The sequence below is a fragment of the Rhea americana genome, unplaced genomic scaffold (genome assembly GCF_003343005.1).
Source record: "Rhea americana isolate MKP2758 unplaced genomic scaffold, rheAme1 scaffold_252, whole genome shotgun sequence".
Taxonomy (NCBI): Eukaryota; Metazoa; Chordata; class Aves; order Rheiformes; family Rheidae; genus Rhea; species Rhea americana.
The window spans coordinates 914,718-933,777 of NW_028186371.1; the positions used below are offsets into that span (position 1 = coordinate 914,718).

Consider the following 19,060-nt stretch of genomic DNA (forward strand, 5'->3'; position numbering starts at 1 on the left):
GGACCGCGGCCGCGACCGCGGCCGGGACCGCGGCCGGGGCTGGCCGGGAGCCCCCGACCCCCGCCGCGGGGAGCGGAGCGGCGCGAGTGCCGGGCGTCGGGGGACGTCGGGGCCGCCCGAGCTCCGAGAGCGGCGAGCGCTCTCCCCTGCCTCCGCCGCCTGCCCCGGCTGCGGCGGCGGCCCCGCCGGGCAGGGCCTGGCCCCGCGCTGCGCCGGCAGCAGCTAATCCGTGCTTTGGGAAGGGCGGTTGGGCTGCGCTGCTGTGTGTCCGCGCCGACATTCAGCTTCCCCACCGAGCCGTCCAGGGGTGCAGGGCGGATTTGCCTGCCCCATTCATCTGAAATCCCCGGCCCCGGCGGGTGCGACGCTGCCCTCGCCGCAGCCTGAAAACTGCAGGAGCAAGTGCTTGTGGTACTCAAATAATAGACACCTGGAAAAAAGCGTAGCTGATTGTGCGTGAGGTCGTATTTTCTGCCCTCTCTCCAACCTTAAGGGGTAGATGGAAAAGGAGGAGGAAGAAGGGTGCCTTGCCCCTGCCCAGCAAGGCTCCCGTGTCCAGTCTCACAGTCCAATACTACTTACTTGACCTAAACTCCCTAAGCTGTCTAACTGTTGCCACAATGAAATAATGCGTCCATCATTATAAGCTATCATCATGTCCTTCTTGGGTTTTAGCATCAGCCTGTGCAAATTATCTCCGCTGTTTTATTTTAGAATGTATTTTAAGCCTAAGTGTGATGTATATCAAAGTGAGCAAATTACTGTAGTAATTGCAAAAGATGTTTGACAGTATTGATCTACACTGTGAGATCATGGATTGTCAGAAGTACATCCCTGCTGAAATCAGTAACTAAAATCACCTTTCACTCTCAGAAAAAAGAAGGGACATTACCTTAGTCTGTGATCCAGACTTGTGAAATGAAAAAGAAATTCATACTAGTAATTTTCTCTAGGTTTCACCATTTCATTAAATTAATAGTAGCTTTGAGTAGCTCACAGGAAAGTGATACAAAAATAACTCTGTGAGGTTTGCATAGGAAATCACCTATTACAATGCTGTGGATCATGCTGCATTGTTCTTGACCGGATAACTTCTGCAGAATAGCTTCACATCTCTGTGTAACTCATGTTGATGCTTTCCCCCCCTCCCCACACTGATGAGTTTAGTGATACTGGTATCACGTAAATTGTTTAAACTCAGCAGTGCAGCTGTCGCTCCGTCAGTACAAAAACTTGCAAACACAAGTTTGCAATTGGTTTGAATGCAAGCAAAGAAACAGTGTGATGACTCAAGACATACTTCTGAGCTGCAATTCTGTCCCCCAGTTCCACTTGGTGCTGTGAGTGGGAGGAATAAAAAGGGCAATTGTCAGCCTTGTGGTCCAAATCCACCCTTTAGGATGTTTCTGTTCAGCATTAATTTTAACCTACAGTCACTGCTGTTCCAGCAGTGCATGCAGCCCACAGGCATTTAGTAGGCCTCCTAAACTGCTTGTGTGGGACACAGAAATTTGGCTTTGGTGTTGCTGAAAAGCAAGGTAGAGGCAACTAGTAGAGGATCCCAAACTAGTTCTGAATGTCAACTACTTTTTTACCTTCCTCCTCACTAGATACATGGATCAGTGTGCAATGCACAGCAAGGGAGCTGTTTTTGAACAAAATGGTTCTACCTATTTCTCAGCCGTTCCTCCCACATTGCACTCAGCCTGCTAGCTGCAACTAGCTCAGCTTTGCTCTCCTTAGCTCTACTCTCGCTCAGATCCAGCTTTGCTAAAAGCTGGCAGGTGGCTCTTCTTGCAGGATTGCCCAAATCACAGTCTGTCACCGGGTCTCACAGTATCTGCCCCCTCTGTGAAAAATAACATTCTTTTGTTAATGACCATCATTTTTTTTAAAACTGTTATTGTAGCAGTAGATAAATGCTGATGTCTGTCAAGAAAGCAATGTGCAAAATGAAGAGCTTTCCTTATAATCTCTGAGGATTAGAGGACTTGAAATAAAGTGGTGATGCAATTGCTCCTAAAAGAATAATATTTTTCATGAAAAGCCTGTTTAAAAGCAATAAAAGTTCAAGGCTATAGATGACTTGAGACGTTGTTTACTAAGAACCCTTTACAACTTTTTTTTTTTTTTTTTTTTTTTTTTTTTTCAATAACTTCAGCAGTTCTTTTGGAAATAATTTGTACATGAATTATCAAATGATGGTTGATGCCAAAGTCTGAACAGTGTCTTGCTCTGATCCTTGACTTTTCTGGCTAATGCACAGAAAACAGAGAGGCACATACAATGTTCGGTAAGGGAGATATTTTCAGTTCCCCCCAGCCTGTTTGTTCTACAAACAGCACAGCCAGGGTCAGCTTTCTACCACTATGGCCAGACAGTACAGTTTGAAGGATAAAAGTGAGAGGAGAGACCAATGACTGCAAACAGAGTGGAAATCAAGCCCTGTCTATCCTCTCCAATCCGTTGGAGAGGAATAGGATTCCATTTGGACAGAGGTTTTTTTTTGTTTGTTTGTTTGGTTGTTTTTTTTTCAAATCCAGAGGTTTGAAACAGCCAGAATATTATACCAGGTGACACCAAATGTGTGTGTGAGTTTTCTACACTGTGGCCCACGTGTAGTTTTTTATGGTGCTGATGTTGTGCTTGAAGGTATCTAGTGGATATATGATGCCTCCATTTTCTAAGTATTACACATTTTGCTGCTGTAATATTAGTCATTATTTTTAACACCAATTGGACAGTTGAAATTATTCATTATTACCTACATTATTATAGGTCCCTAGGCACTTATAACCCTGTACAAATGTTGTACAACAAGTAGTGTCTCAAGGAGCTGGTAATCAGAAATACTGAGATTCCTGAACCCAGAGAAGACAGAGGGTTACAGAGAAGTAGTTGGGGCACATCAGGACATAGTCAAGGCTGTATTAGGCATATAAGTTTTATCACTGTGTTTTTATAGACATAGTCAAGGCTGTATTAGGCATAGTAGTTTTATCACTGTGTTTTTATAGACATTCTGACAAAGGGATTTTGAAGAAGGCGTTTGAAGAAGGATTGTGAAGAAAATTCAGAGATGTTCACAGCCATTCCTTGGAGGCATGAGGTGCAGCATAAAAGTGAACATCTTAGCTCGCTTACAGCTTATTGGAAAAGGGAAGTTCTCAGTGAAAAATTTTTAATATTTGCCAGTGGCAAAGACTGGGTTAAATCTCTCTTTAGACTCCAACCAATGTGTAATTTTATTGGAAATTATCAAGTCAGTTCACCCTTTGTTCTGTAAGTAAAGGATGTTCCTGTTTAATATTTGAACATTACTTTGATATTGCAGTACTTTATATACAAACCAAAACTATCTTTCCTGAACATGGCAAGGATGCCAGTTACATGTCTTCTGGCCAAAATTTTTACAGTTATACTTTGTATTTGAAAAAGCTCTTCAATCTTTGCAACAAGACTGTGACTAATGTCTACATGGGCCTTATCTATTCTTTGCTTATCTGGATGAATACAGTTCTCAGAGTGTTTTTCTTCTCTCTTCCCTTTCCTTTCCTTTAGAAATAAAAATTATTTCTATCCTGACCTAAAAAGATCATACTATAATTATAAATAATATATATTATAAATAATATAAACTGTGATTATAAATAGCACCGTATATTTTTCAAAGAGATAAAGAACAATGCGTTATATTAATTGTTCTTGTAATTTCATTGGCATTCTACCAGATGTGTACTTGCCGCAAGCTTTTTTTTTAAAAGTTGGTATTGAAAATCCTGATAATTTCAGAGGAGCCATGAGAAGGAATTCATAGATGGTCTACTGCAGTAAGAAAGGTCAGCGGGGCTCGAAGTAGTCGTGCACATTACAAGTGAAGTGTAAAAACCACTGCAGCCCTGATCTGAACTGGGGTGGCAGGGAGAGGAGGCTGCACAGCTGAGATTCCTGAGGTGAACCAGGAAATGTTAATGGTGAAGTTAGTTACAACCCCCTTTTCCCAATTTTCCTTCTGATAAATTCATGCTTGGATATAAATTCATATAATGAAAGCAGGTATAGCGAGCTGAGAAATTTGTGCATCATTCAGGGACATACAAGATGAACTAATATGAAGTAAAACTTGAAAAATTTTTGGTGGGCAAAGGTACAGATTAGAATCTAATTTTTCTAGTTTTTAGAGTGGGATGATAAGATGTTCAGATTTGACACATACAGAGAGGTTTAAGCTGCAAGCCTAACACATAGTCTTGATTTAGTCCTATTTGTATAGCAAAAYAATTTTACTTGTTTCAGGAATGCCTTAAAAAAAAGTATCTGGTGGGAGACTTTTGGAAACAGTGGGTGCATTGTTTATGCACTAATTTATCACTACCGAGCCAGCTCTGAGAAACTCTGGTTTCACAAAAAAGTGAAGTTAGAATCTGTGTATGGAAACTCTTGCTCTCAGTTGCTTTTCTTGCCATGTTTTCTGCCCTGTGGAGTGTAAATTTCACTTTGTTTTCAGTGATCAATCAATGTAAACAAAGGCAAGCCACAGCTAAACATTAATATTTATTTTCCAAATTATATCCAGCGCGGCTAAATTTGAGCCAAATGCTTCTATGAAGACTGTTTTTATTTGTGTCAGAATGAAATCTAGTTTGAGACTCAGAGTAGACAGCACATGATAAATGCATTCAGGTCAAAAACCGGTTGCAGATCTGTGAACAGATTTTAGGATTATCTGGATCTCGTTTAGCCAGGCGAGGTTAGAGATAATAGAGATGTTTGTAGCAGCTTTCAGCTTAGCCTCCCAGTTCTTGTATGAGAAAGGAGAAAAGAAAGTATTCCCATAAGGTCTGCTGTGTTACTGTTTTGATGATTTACCAGTTTGTGCTCAAATCCTCTCCAGAGTGGGGGGTGAGAGTTTTCTGTTAAATACCAGGAATGGGAATTCAGTTCCCTCCTGAGCCTGGGGAACAGCAAAGGGGCAGGGCTGAGACATTTTTAGCTGTTGTTGTTGTTTCTTTTCTTCTACCAGTGTATCTCTGGAAATGTTTCCAGTGTGTTTTCATAATTCATACCATTTCATTCACACTTGACTATTCACTTTTTAATTTTTTCGCTTCCCAGTCCCATTTATAGGCCACATCAGCAGAGCTATTCTTAATATGTTGGTGTATATTACAGTGTAAAACTCACCATGACTCAGTGGGACCCGGGTCTGAACGCTGAAGAAATGATGATATAGTGAATAAGGTCCCAGATTGGGACTGGGGGGCTGACTGCATGTGTGATACATACCTCAGTGCTACAGCGGTACAAGGAAGATTATAATATATTTCCCCATGTGCTTAAATGTGTTAAAGACTATATGGAGCCATAATGGGGGTTAAAAGTATTTAAGACTGCTTCCTTATCAGGAATGCAAGGCTGTGCTCCAAGCTTGCCCCACTCATGGAAGAAAAGTGTCTCTTTTAATGTTCAACAGGGTGTTCAAACAGCAGCTATCACTAGTCAGCTGGCAATGTTCAAATGGGGTAACTCAGGTGTTTGTGACTGTTTATTCACACTAGCAGAGCGAGGAAAGGCATTGAAGTTTAATGTAGCAGAAGATTAGGCCCTGAATGCCAATCAAAACTGCAGAGCTTGTATTGCGAGTCCACTAAAGTAAAAAAAGTGATATTGTAGAGGTGATAATGCAAACAACACTGATGATGGTGTGATCTGTGGAAAGGGATCAGGCAATGAGTTCACCATGAGCATCCTACAATTAAACCACAGCATCTGGTGGAAAATCTTTATAAAAGCAATAACCATGTATAGTATCTTACAAACAATCTGGATTTAGCTGTCAGTGACTGATGGACACTCTGCTCTTCATCTGGAATTACACCATGTTTGCTGAAGGTTGCTAAATGCTCTGCTTTAATTAGGACTCTGTTAATGGTTGTTTTATAATTCTGTTAATTGTGTCCCTTCAGAATAACACTTAAGTCCTGTGGAAAGCAGATGATGATTGGAGGTGCCAAGGTGAGTGCTGTCATTAGTAGATGGCTTTTAAAAAATGAAATTTAAACTCTTTAATGGTTGTCACAGGCTTAAGGGCTTTGGACTTTTAAAAAAAGCTTGATACATTTTTTGGAAGGTGCAGCTACATTTTTGATTCCTGTCCATTCAGCAGCTGGATCAAATATGTCTCAGGGCAGTTTATGAAAGCTGTCCATCTGGAATCTGACTTTAAATATGGCAATCACTGGATTTAGACTAGCAAGGTTTAGTCTGCATTTCTAAACTCCACTTCAGTGGTTTGCAATCACTCAGTTTTCCAGATAATTCCTGCAACTTACTTTTTAACAACTTCCTATGTTGAAAGTTCTTTGATCTTTTCACAGATTTCAGCTCTTTTTATACTTCAGAGATGGAAGAGGAATAYTGAGCATGTTGTGCTTGAATTAGGTCATTCTCTTTTATAGCTCTTTTGCTTCTACAAAAATACTTATGATCTGATAAACTACTTATCCTCAGAGTGCCTTTTTGGTCTGGATGCAGTATGTATGTTGATGAGCCAGAAAGTCTCCAAGAGATTTAGGACATTCTCAGCATTAATTAATCCAACCCTGGAGAAAAAACAAAATAGAGAAAACAATTCTCTTACATTCTTATTCATCATATAGTTTTAGAATAGCATATTGGAAAGCCAGAAAATAATATAGGTCAGCAGTGTACAGAGCATTCTGTTTTTGCTTTCCAAGGCTTTGGCCATCCCTACACTTATGGTTCATAAGAAACTGACTGACTTGTACAAAGAGTGCTTCATAGGCGCTATTTTTTTCCCCCCCTAACATGGACTTTTATTTATTCTTATATTCTGATGTCTTGGTTGAATCTGAACTTCTCTGGCTAAAAAAGTCATTAAATAATTCTCGAGGTAAAAGCTTTCCCTTGTAAGACTGGATGCTACTTTGGAAAAAGTAGAATTTGCAGAATACTTTTCTAAAGACACGCAATTTAAAAATAGCTACTTTAAAACTCCAGCAAGAGTGAGAGAGAATGGCAGACCAATGCCCAGGAAAGCAATTGATATTTTTGCTGTTCTGAGTCAAGTTAATGCAGTTGTTTCCCTTCTTAAAGATGTGCTTGGATTATATTCCTTTTCTTTGTAAGACTTTACCAGTATCATTTGGTCTGCCCCTACAGTGTCCAAGCAACTAATCCATGCATTTTGACAAATAAATATATATATTATCCATCTGTCTATCTATCTGTCTGTCTACCTACTAGTGTTTTGTTCTGTCTAGCTTATTGAAAAGAAGGAGATGGGAACAGATAGACTGCTAAATTACTTTCCAGACAGGATGTACATGATAAATAGTCAAAGTCTAGCAAACTTTGATTAACCTTCAACTGACTGCTTCTGCTTTTTATTTTTTTTTCCTCCAGGCTGCTCCCTCCCAAGGCTACATGTTCTTTCCCTTTCTCTCTTCAAATAACTTGCTATTAAATCCAGATGGAATAAGGAAACTCTTGCCTAAATGAGTCAGCAGCACCCAGTAGGTTCAACAAATGCTGAAAAGATTTGTATGTATGTACTGCTTGCTTAAAATTTCCTTTAGCATTCATGCCTGTGACAGCAGTAGTAAGAGACATAGCAGAGAAGAGCAGAAGCTGTTTTGACCAGAGCTAGATGATCCTTGAATGATCCTTGACCAGAGCTAGATGATCCTTGCCAGCTATGTTGTCTTTGTCAATAGCAAGGAACATTGAACTGTGGAGATGAACTAATAAGAACAAGAACAAAGAAGTTTTGAGAGACCTAGACGAGGTCTGTAGACAAGTTGGGGAGAAAAACACTGTTAGTCCTAGATTAATCTTTATGGGTCTTTTACACATTCTATGCTTGGGAGACTACTCAGTCTGTTGTAATTGCTCAGGAAGATTTTTGGATATCAACTTACATTTTCTTGTCTTATTTTATTGCTTTTTCTCTTAGCCATTGCTCTTTTGCCATAAAGTCCCTTTCTTTTTGTATTTATGCTTTTCAAACTGAAGATTTCTGTACCTCTTTAACTGTCATAGAGCCAAGGTCTTTAAAGCCATTCTATTTTAGTCACTAGCAATGTATCAGTCTCTCCAGCTCTCTGATCATTTTTGCTGTTTTCTGGACTCCTTCCATTTTGTGTCTTGGCCTTTCAGATAGTTAGATGGCTATAATTTCATGTAAAATTCCTGGTGTACACACAGAGAACAAGGTCATATAAAGAAAGATTTTCACCTCCTTTCTGCTTGACAAGATGTGTTTGTGCACACAATTTGAAACTTTTTTTTGGTAGTTATATGGCATTGCAAACAATGAATTTATTTTTTCTTGTTCATTATTACTATGGGATCTCAGGCTTTATAACTTTCAGATTATTTGGAATAAATGCTGGGCCTCAACTTCTCCCATTTATGCCCGCTGAAGGTCTAAGCACTTTATTTTCTGTAGGTTGCTTCAATTTCTAACTGTTTTTTGCTTAGTTTTTGGGCATGTCTAGGTGTGTTCATGTTCCTGCATCCATGCTATCTATGTTTTCTATAACTTTTTTTCTTTTTCTCTTTGACAAATCTTTATAAAGATCCCCATTTTCTGATGAGAAATCTGTTAGTCCTGCAGCTAGCATAAGCCAGAGCTCCAACTTTTCCAACTGAAGCCTTTGGGAGCAAGGGCAGAATCACAGGGATTTGGATGCCGGAGTGCTTGATGACCATCTTGAGGCTATATATGGTAGAACAACCCTGGGAATACTCTGAATGCTCAGCCACCCCTGGTACAGCCCCCTCCTGCCCTTTGAGTTAGTTTTCTCTCAACCAGGGCTCTGGCTGCTCACAAATCCTGCTGCCTGAGGTGCTGGGTGACTTGCTGAGATGGGCTCCTGGTACATCTCTAAGGAAGCATCCAGGGAGCATCTGCCCTGGGCACAGGGGTGAGGGAGATGTCTGGAAGGGGCAGGCAAAGTGCTGCCTGCTCATGCACTGTGCGTAGTAGGAGGCTCTGAGCACAAGGATCCTTCCTCCCGTTTCCCAGCCACACCAACAGCAGCATCCTTAGGCCAGTGCTAAGGCACTCCCGCAATGTGGACAGATCATAGAATCGTTAAGGTTGGAAGGGACCTCTGGAAATCATSTAGTCCAACCTCCCTGCTCAGCAGGGTCACTTAGAGCATGTTAGACAGGATTGCAGCCAGGTGGGCCTTGAATAGCTCCAGAGAAGGAGACTTCACAACCTTTCTGGGCAACCTGGTCCGGTGCTCCATCACTCTCACAGGGAAGAAATTCCCCCTCACGTTCAGGCGGAACTTCCTGTGCTTCAATTTCTGCCCATTGCCTCTTGTCCTGTCACATGGGACAACTGAAAAGAGTTTGTCTCTGTCCCCTTGACACCCTCCCTTCAAGTACTTGTAGACATTGATAAGATTCCCCCCTTCAGTCTTCTCTTCCCCAGGCTGAAGAGGCCCAGCTCTCACAGCCGTTCCTCATAGGGCAGATGCTCCAGCCCTCTGATCATCTTCATAGCCCTGTGTTGGACTCTCTCCAGCAGCTCCATGTCTCTCTTGTACTGGGGAGCCAGATGGATTTTTGGACTTGGAGCTGTGGTCTGGGACATGCTGAATAGCAACACAGACACACAGGGAATAAGCAGGTGCCTAGCTCTCCTGTATTAGCACTGCAATGCTTCCCAGCATGTGTTAAGTGGCAGGGTGAAGGCTGAAGGGCTGCTTGTTGCTCAGCACCAATACCCCTGAGCCAGAGAAGCAAAAATAGGCACATAAATTTCTAGACTTTGTTTTGGTGTTGATGATTATCTAAAATGTATGCTGGGCATTGTGAACCTTTTCTTAATACCAAGTTTATTAAATAATATTGAAATATTATGCTAAGAGTATAGCAAGCCTGAGGCATTTCTTGGAATATGACTCATTCTATTTTCCATTTCAGCAGTTCCAGGTTTATTTTAGTGCTATAACCAAGTATTTTAGATTTTTTTAGTTCTTTTCATTTTGAGCTTTCTAGTTTACTTCAAATTTGATGGTAAAAATGAGGCAAAACACAGGAAGAGCACAGCCTTTCAGCACCTTCTGACATGAATATGAAAATATCAGTATGATCATCTGAACATTGAGAGCTAGTATATAGGTTTTATTTTTCTCTGTATATAAACATTGGTAAGGCATCTGTGCTTTTTGTGCTATATATTGTCTTTATCTGTGTGACTTGTTAATAACTATTTCATTATGCGGGAATGAAATGATGTGATTTTAGCAGGCTCATGTTTATTAATTCTTGTGAACCATATCAGGGAACCTATTTGCCTCTACATCTGCCCACTGTGCTATATACAACTTGTTAATGTGTATTGCACAGCGCTATACTCAGAACTTACAGCTGTGTAACGCAAATTTTGTCAAACCCTTGGTGTCATTGTACAAGTACCCAAATTCTCAGAAGCAATGTTTGCCCCTATTGGCATAGCCTTTGCTTCTTAAACTGGTTTGTAATGAGGAAAGGTGCTCTTCAGCATGCTTGTTGTGTAAGACTGTTTTAAACAGACTATGTATGTGATAAGTTGAATGCAGCCGGCCTCTTCACAGGGATTTTGAAAAAAACCGTGAGAATTCTGCTCTAGAATCACCACAAAGCCTGACTAATGAGCCACTTTTCAAGTTGCTTCAAGTTGCTTCAAGTTGCTTCAATTTGCTTCCTGGTTTTCCCTTGCTCCACTGGTGATATATTTTGACCAGTCCTCAGTTTGCAGTAAATGAGGTCAACAGTATGGGTAGGGTCAGAAGCTGGCTATTCCTTTTCCTGCTTGCTGCCTGTCCCTCCCGTGGTTAGGAAGCACATGACTGATGTCCCACTGTGTTGTTGCCTGGGATGACCTTTGTCCCTTATTATTTGTCCCTTATGTATGGAGGGTCCCTTATTCTCTGCAATGAGTGCATAAGAAGAAGCAGAAACCCACCCAGAATTTTTACCGGTTGAAATGGCAGTGCACAGCTGAGGCAGATTCACAGAGACTTATTTTACTGAAAATGTCCAGTCTACCCCAGACAGACCACTTGCTAGAGGCTGGCTACAAATGGTCTGCGGTTGTTGCTGTGCAATCTAATCTCCTCTCCAACAGGTGTCGAAAGAAATGAAAGCTCACCTTTGGCTGTCATATATGTGGTATAGATTATTCTGATATTTTTCAAGATGCTGGTTCATAAACAGAGGCCTGTGAGCAAATGCCTTTGTTTTCTGTTTTGCTCCATTCAGAGACATTCTTTCCAGATAACTGTGGCGTGAAACAGCATGTATTTACAGAATATAACAGAGTGCTTCTGACAAAACATAGCTGAAGGCAATATGATCTGAAGGAAGATGCCTCATAAATTCCACCCCGTCTCATGACCCATCCAGTAAAGGTAGTTTTGTTCAGACACTTCAAGAAAAAAATATCATTGTTTAGGCAAGAAAGATTAACAATAAACTAAGGGAGCATTTTGCTTAGAAATCGCAACAGAGTGAGTGGAGACTAAAAATAAAGAAAATTCAGAGGTAGAGCTGAAGACTGATTAAGCTGAAGTCTGATGATTAACAGAAGCATGCTTTTGTAATTACTGTATTCTCAACAGTTAAAATCCTCCCCTACTTACTAAGTACACTGTGAAAGTCAGTGGGCAAAACTGGCCAAACATTCCCGCTTGCAAAGAAGTGCAACATGCCTCCTCTAGGTGCAGTGTTTGAACGTGGTGCAAAGTTATTTTTCCTGAAACAACCAGAAGACTCAGAAGCGTACAGCGTGGACTAAGTCATCCCCAGTAAGAAGAAGGCTCTCTCCATCCGCCCTGGCAGCATGTAGCTCCTGTGGCACCCACATCTTGATACCTGCTAAATGCCCCTGCCTGAACACAGACCCTGGGGCAAAAGCCGACAAGCAGCGTAATTCAAACTGAGGCCTGACCTGGTGGTRGCGAAAGGGTAAAAATGAAAGGCCAGGAGAAAAAAAAGACTACTGCTGGTACTAAAGTAGCATTATCTTTTCTCTTTAGATGTTATACAAATCAGTGACAGCYTGAATAGCAGGATTTTATAGAGCATGGTATGAATGAAAAGGTCTTTTACCTCTCGCGTGTGCTTCTTCACAGTGTCCCAAAGAAGCTGAGCACTGCACAGGTCTTGTTGTGTTTCCCAGGTACAGAAGTTACAGGAACAAAAACTCTTATCAGTGTTTTATCTGGGAATGTCTGGCAGAGAGACGGGGGCTTGGCCTGTGGAGTCCTAGTACAGCTTGGCCAAATACTTCATGTCAACTCAAGTTTAGAGAAAGCAAAGAGAGATTCAGCACAAAGAAATTGTTTGCATTCTGGGGCTGCCTTTCGGCAGGTGTAAATCAGGGTTGCCCTGCTTTGAAAGCCTGAGGAACAGAGAGTTGGAGAGGCTGAGAGCACCTACCCTTTCTGCTTGCCATCAGACAGATTTGTTTGGCCTGATTCCTGTATGAGGAATGTTTGAAAAATATTGAGGTAGAAATCTATGAAGTAGTGAGTGTCTCTTGAATAAGAAATTTGTGGTTTCTAAATTGCATAATGCAGTAATTGAGGTAACTACTGAAACATTGCACTTGTTGCTTCCTCTATTAATAGTCAAAGAGTTTGATAGTGAAAATAAGCTGTTAAAATGGCTATTTAAAATTTCTCATATTCATACTGAGTTTCTAAGCAGGGTCTCAGCCCTGCCAGCAGATCAGTTCCCATGGAAGAATAAGACAAGAGATTTAGGAACTGAAACAGAGATGGAAAAGAAATATTTGAAGAATCTTTCACCCTCAGGTGTTTATATCCAAAGCCAAATTGCCCCATCTGAGGAGATTTGTGCTCCGTATTCTGTATTCCAGTGGTCTGTGCTAACATCACCAACTGCCTGTTCCTGCACAGAGCCCCTTTGAAATGTGAACGGAGGAGAATCAGGGACAGGTACAGGCACAAAAGCAGAAATAGGAGCTGAGTTTCCTGCTGAGCACAAGGCAGCAGTAATTCATCCGGCACTGCGACAGAAACACTGACCCCCAACCTCTGATTTTAGCCAATAAAAAGGGGAAAAGATCTGCCTGTGCTCACTGTCTAGCAAAGGAACTGTGGAATCCAGTGAGTGATCTGTTGAAGTCCAGTTCCCACATTACGCACCCTTTTCACTGTTAAGGGACACAGGTGGTTTGCAAAGAGCTTTGGGAGCAGGTCTGGTTTGAGGAAAATGTGAAAATATCTGTCCAGATGATTGGTTAAGCATTTAAAATCCATTCACCCAGCTCAGAATTAATGAGTGAAGAGTACTCAGTGCACTATCCAAAAGTCAATACCAACTCCGTGTAGCAGCACACACCTGAAAACCTAACAGAAGCTCTTTTATGTCTCTAGCAACGCATATGCTTTTATGACAGGCAGATAATTATTTTGGGTAAACTATTAATCAAGAATTTCCTGAAATTCAAAAAGAGCAAGTTAAGCAATTTATGACCAGATAAGAAATACATAATATCTGAACATGAGGAAAAACATCTTTACTATGAGGGTGACGAAGCACCTGCACAGATTACCCAAAGAGGTTGTGGAATCTCCTTCCTCAGAGACATGCACAGCCATGTGGACATGATCCTGGGCAATGTGTTCTACGTGGCTCTGCTTGAGCAGGAGGGTTGGACTAGATGTTCTCCAGAGGTCCCTTCCAACCTCAACCATTCTGTGCTTCTGTGACTGGAACTGGCCAAACCCCAACCTGCAGCACAATCTGAGTTAACTCTATGGATCTAATATAAGAGTCTAACCAGTGGCCAGTAAGACAGAGTGATAGCTTCAGACATGTCTGTTGTGGTTTCTCACTCCTCTGCACTCATTTAGAGAGAATTCATATTTTTACCAGTGGAGAAAGGTGAGTTATAGTTTACCTTTTGTGGAAAATGAAAACATTTATCATTTTTTTCACATGGTTTTGTGATACCAGTCACATCTAAATTTTGTTTTATGTGAAGCTCAAAAGGCTGTCTGGTTTCGTGGCTCCTTAGTTATTTCAGTGTCAACACTGAGTGCCTTTTTTTTTTTTTTTTTTGACCAGCCGCAGGGCTCACTCCTCCACGCAGGCAGGGGAGGGCTCGGGATGGGGCTGTACCACCTTCAGGACTGGTGGCATTCCCGGGGACTTGGGTGGGTTCGCAGTGAAGGGGAAGGTTTGCTGAGTGCTTTTTTTTTTTTTTTTTTTTGATGAAGCCATTTTTGCTGAAAAATTGGCATCCTATATACTTTTAATAGAACTTTTCACTGAGGTGGGAGCAGTTAGGTCATTTTTATTTTATGCCAGTCAAAACCGCAATGTCCTGTTTCTTCCCCCACTCTGGGTGGTGAGGGCACTCCTCTGTGATTTGCAGCTTTAGTTTCCAACCTCCTGAAGCTGAAAGAGCCTAGAACCCAAAGTCCAAAACTTATTTATAGAGTGATTCTGCTAACCACAAATATACTGTGTAAAGGTAGACAGTACTAGAGACTTTTTTTTCTGTTTTTTTTGGGGGGGGGGAGGTCTCAATGCTATTCTGTATTTTGAGTTTAAGGATATTTACTCTGTGAATTGCAGATACTTTAGCTGGAGATATATCAGCTCAGCTCAAGGAGCGAAATAATTCTTCTTTTGGGAGAGAATTAATGAGCATGAGAATGCTGGAGCTGGTCTAATCATATATGCATTATTTCTACTTAGAAGAACAGCTTACTGTATCATATACCACTCTTATTTCTAGCTAAAACATTTACCAGGGATAAATTTGCAATTTAGGTTGAGAATTTATCTCCCTGCTAAAATGACAGCATGGGAGATAAACTGTGCTCAGCTCCTTAAAAACCATCTCCAGATAACATCATTTCAAAATGAAGTGAAACAAATAAATGTCCAAAATACTGCCTTTTGCACCATCAGTGAAGTTTGCTGTACTATGACTTTATATCCTGGAACACAGATCTCATTCAGGCACAATTTCTTAGGATCTTGGATAGCAGGTTTACAATCCTCTGTCATCAGAGAAGGATACAGGAAAAGCTTATTGCTTCTAATTCCTTATTAGAATAAAGTTGCTGTAGTTGCCGCGAYCTGTGCATTCTCTCTTTTTCATTGCACAGCTGTAATCTAAAACCTGCACATACAGCGTCAGAAAAAAAAAAGTGTTATATACATTGCATTTCATTTTGCAGTATTACATGGAGGAGATCCTCCAGTGAGCTTTAGGGTAGCTTTTAAAAACAGATTTACCCTTCCTTTTATAAGTAATCAAAGCAGAAAATCTACACTGGAAATGGAAAAGGCTCTCTCTAGATATGAAGCATGGCAGATACTATCGCCTAATTTGATTTGGTATTTCTGTTGACGTTAGCATTAGCATGCCGCTGTTTTTAAAATCACCTTATGTCCTGCAGGATAAGATAGTAACATACTTTCCTTTGGCTTTCAAACTGTAATTAGGTTGGCTTTAGTTTACTAYTTTAATGAGGAGAACTTCCTACACAATTCTCTGTATCGCACATAAACACAGATTCCTGTTTATTCATACTGAGAGATCTGTTAGTACTATATTATAACATCACATCTTGAAACAAAATGCACCCATCTTTAAAAATCTATGAATGAATAGTGTGAATAACTAGTTTTATGGAATGTTAAGCTGGTCAAAAGTTCAAATGTAAGCCATCATGATAAGCCACCTGGGCTTATTTAAGTAGCAATCATACAGAAATGAACATGCAGGGAGTAGTAATCTTGTATGTTTTGACATATTTCTTTGTTCTTCTACGCACCAAGATACAATAGAAGTCCAGGGATTGTTCAGTAGCTGAGAGCAGAATAAGGCCTGTAAGACCTGTTTGTATAGCTGACATCCCGACCGTGTTACAGAGATGGCAGAAATGTGCTGCAGCTCCCTTGCAGCTCACTTGCTGAGGCTTCCCCCCCTCGGGAATCCGCTGGTGCTGGGGTGGGAGCCAGCACATCCCCAGCTCCCACCCTATCGTGGATGGAGCGTGTGAGTCCCGAGCACTTCCTGCTCTCACAGCCCATGTCAACTAGATGCAATAGGACTTTACATGGGAAGACAGCGCTGGTGCGGGAAGTGAAAATATTTCTTTCCTGCATAGACTGCAATGGGGCTGACTGGAATTACGGTGCCAGCATTGACGTGAACACAGGGATCGTTCCCTGCCTATTACTTTGATATAATTATGTGATATGAGAAGTTAGAAGAAAAAATCAGTGTCTTCATGAAGTGTCCTATGATGAACACATCTATATTTACTGTAAAGGAGACAAGGCTATGCTTAAATGGTACTATCTGTACCAAAGAACCTGCTTTTATTTCCCCTGATATCAGTGGAGAAAAAAGTGACAGTGAAGATGCTACTGCAGTATCTAAAAATAAGATGAGCCTAAGAGAATGAAGGCTGTTTTTCCTAGCAAATTTTCAGATAATCCCACTGGATTCAGAGCTGCTGTTGCACTGCATCGATGGGAAATGCATTGGCATAGCAGAACTGCAGCAGAGCTCTAGATTAAGTGAAATATAGTCACCAAGTAATGTCCTGTAGGACCATTCAGTACAGCAGAGTGTCCATGAAATTTGCAGTTCTTGCATACAGTTCTCTCATGTCCTGCCCCAGAAATTTGAGAGCAGTGAAGTTTATATTTACAGGCAACTGAATAATGAGAAAATGTTCTCAAGTAGTTGTAAATTTCCCATAAATGCCTGTGACCGCGTATGGGAATATTTTTACAGAGATGACAGTGCTGAAGTTAAGTAAACTGATGTCAGAGTGGGGATCCAAAGAGTGGCTTAAAAAATCAACTTCTAGTGATAAAATGAAGAATAAATTCCATTTATAGAAAACAACAACAACAACAAAAAAAAAACTTCCTTCAAGGGCTTTGAGTGCAGAGTATATGTCTGTCTCCATGAAACATAAATTTTGGAGACTTCGGGAAAACACCTAAAGTTCTAGCATTCCCTATAAACATATGTTTATATAAGTTTAAACTTAACATTTTACCTAGAAAATTTTCACTGATTGAATGCTGACAGTATTTTAGCATTTCTGATGCTAATTTGTATCCATGAATAATTTGATAGAAAAGGGCTTTTGGCTTGGATAATAGGAGACATCAGCGTAAATTTATCAGGCTCTTGCAGAAACAGCAAATCTGCATTTTTCCTGAAATTAGAGCATTCCTTCAACAGGCCTCAGACATCATTGCCTAGCTTTATAATTAACCGGCTCCAGTACCTTTGGTACAGATGAATTTACCAAGAGAATGTCTCTGAAAGGTCAACAGATTGCTCAGTCCAGTCAAACGTCTTTCCAAGTTTTAGATTGCACAAACTTGAGTCTTGAGAAAGATCCCCTTGAGTGTTTGCCTTTTTATAAAATATAGTGCTATTTAGTCAGTGAAGTGTAATTTTTTTTTTCTCCCTGATATATGTTGTTAAGGCACACTGTCTTGTTTTCTGTTTTCCATTTGGGCAACAATGCTACCATGCATGGTGAAAATCACTTTGAGTAATATGGGCTGCTGACTGATCCAACACTGGTGAGCTGCTGTTCTTGACATGAATGTGTCCACCAAAAGGTGGGAAGTGGCACCAGGTATTTAGAGTTTATTCACTGGTTGAGATACATGTTTCATTTTTAGCAATGCAGTGCTTTGAGACAAAGAAATCCTGGGTAACTTTACTCAGTAGAAAATACATTTGGCACTTCAGTGCTGACACTGCAATCGTTATTGCCCAATGATGTGTTGCAGTTCTTTTCCAGGAGTACATTGCTCATGCCTTAATCACTTCCCATCTTAATTATTCCTGTTGCCATTTTCGTGATCTTAACTCTTCTAGTTTCTTGGTGTCCAAAGTTCAGTGGCTAAATTACAGACTTACTCAAGGAAGTGGAAACATCCCACCCTTCTCCTCAGTCACCTTTCACTGGCCTTCTAGACAGCTTTAAGGACAATTCAAAATTTATTCTTTGTCTTTCAAACATTTCCCCTATAAGCTGAACTAAATGTCTACTCTGTAATGACAACTTTGACCAAATTTTAATTGAGCTATTCATGATTTTCAAGCTGGCCAAATGGCTACTACATTTTTAGCTCAGGAATGAAAATTCTTATGAACTACAATTATTGCCTAATATGTCAGTGAGGAGACATATTAACCCAAGGTATCTCCGAGCACTGCCTCCTGGACATGATTTTCAGGAGAGAGTGTGGGCATGGCAAAGAAGACCAGATCTTATGGTGTTCCCTGGATCTATGTATAAGCATCTGGTCTTCAAAGGCAGTACACACCTTTGAGGTTCTCCCGGTTGCAGCAGCTACATATTTGAACCAGAACAGTCATTGTATTCAATAAGATTGGATGAAATTGGATGAAATCTTGGACCTCTATTTTGTGACTGGGATGAATTGCCCTCAGGAGGCAATTCCTCACCCTTGACTATAGACAGTCTAAGGGATTGAGTTAGAATAAAATTAAAATCTACCTTTTTTATAGTTTTCGTCAGCTATGCATTGACTAGCATGGTTTTGCCTGCACAGTCTTGGGATCAGTCCAACCTTGCGCACTGTGTGGTCCTGCCTGGAGTTACCCTAATTTTGATGGAAGAACAATTAGTGATTTTGGGCCACAATTAGGGTTGGTGCCAAGCAACGTCTTTTATATATATATATTTTATTAATATGGGGACATTCAGTATGTATATGACAATTTTAATGCTATTTTGGTAAGAAAAAATGGAAAAATCTTTTTGTTTGATAAGAAATAACAGGAAATTTTGAAGTTCTTTGTTAACAGTTTTAATCACATTTTGTATAGTTTTCCATTGAATGGAAAAATCTGATTCCTGCAAATCTCCGCTCAAAGTGCAGACACCTTATCAGAGATTTGCTTTAGTTGTGAAAATCACTGACAAATAATAGCTACATTTGATATAAATTTATTTTAGTTAAATTGCAATTGCTTGACAGAACTTTTCCA

At 40.6% G+C, this 19,060-nt stretch overlaps 1 protein-coding gene across 1 annotated transcript in view; it reads right to left on the bottom strand.

Annotated features, from left to right (window-relative positions):
* CAV2 (caveolin 2) overlaps positions 1-654 on the bottom strand; it is a 14,705-nt gene extending 14,051 nt beyond the window's left edge. The window contains exon 1 of the mRNA XM_085307079.1: positions 583-654. Within this exon, the coding sequence (XP_085163205.1) occupies positions 583-654 (72 nt within the window). The remainder of the gene's footprint in view (positions 1-582) is intronic.
* Between the last annotated feature and the right edge of the window lie 18,406 nt (positions 655-19,060).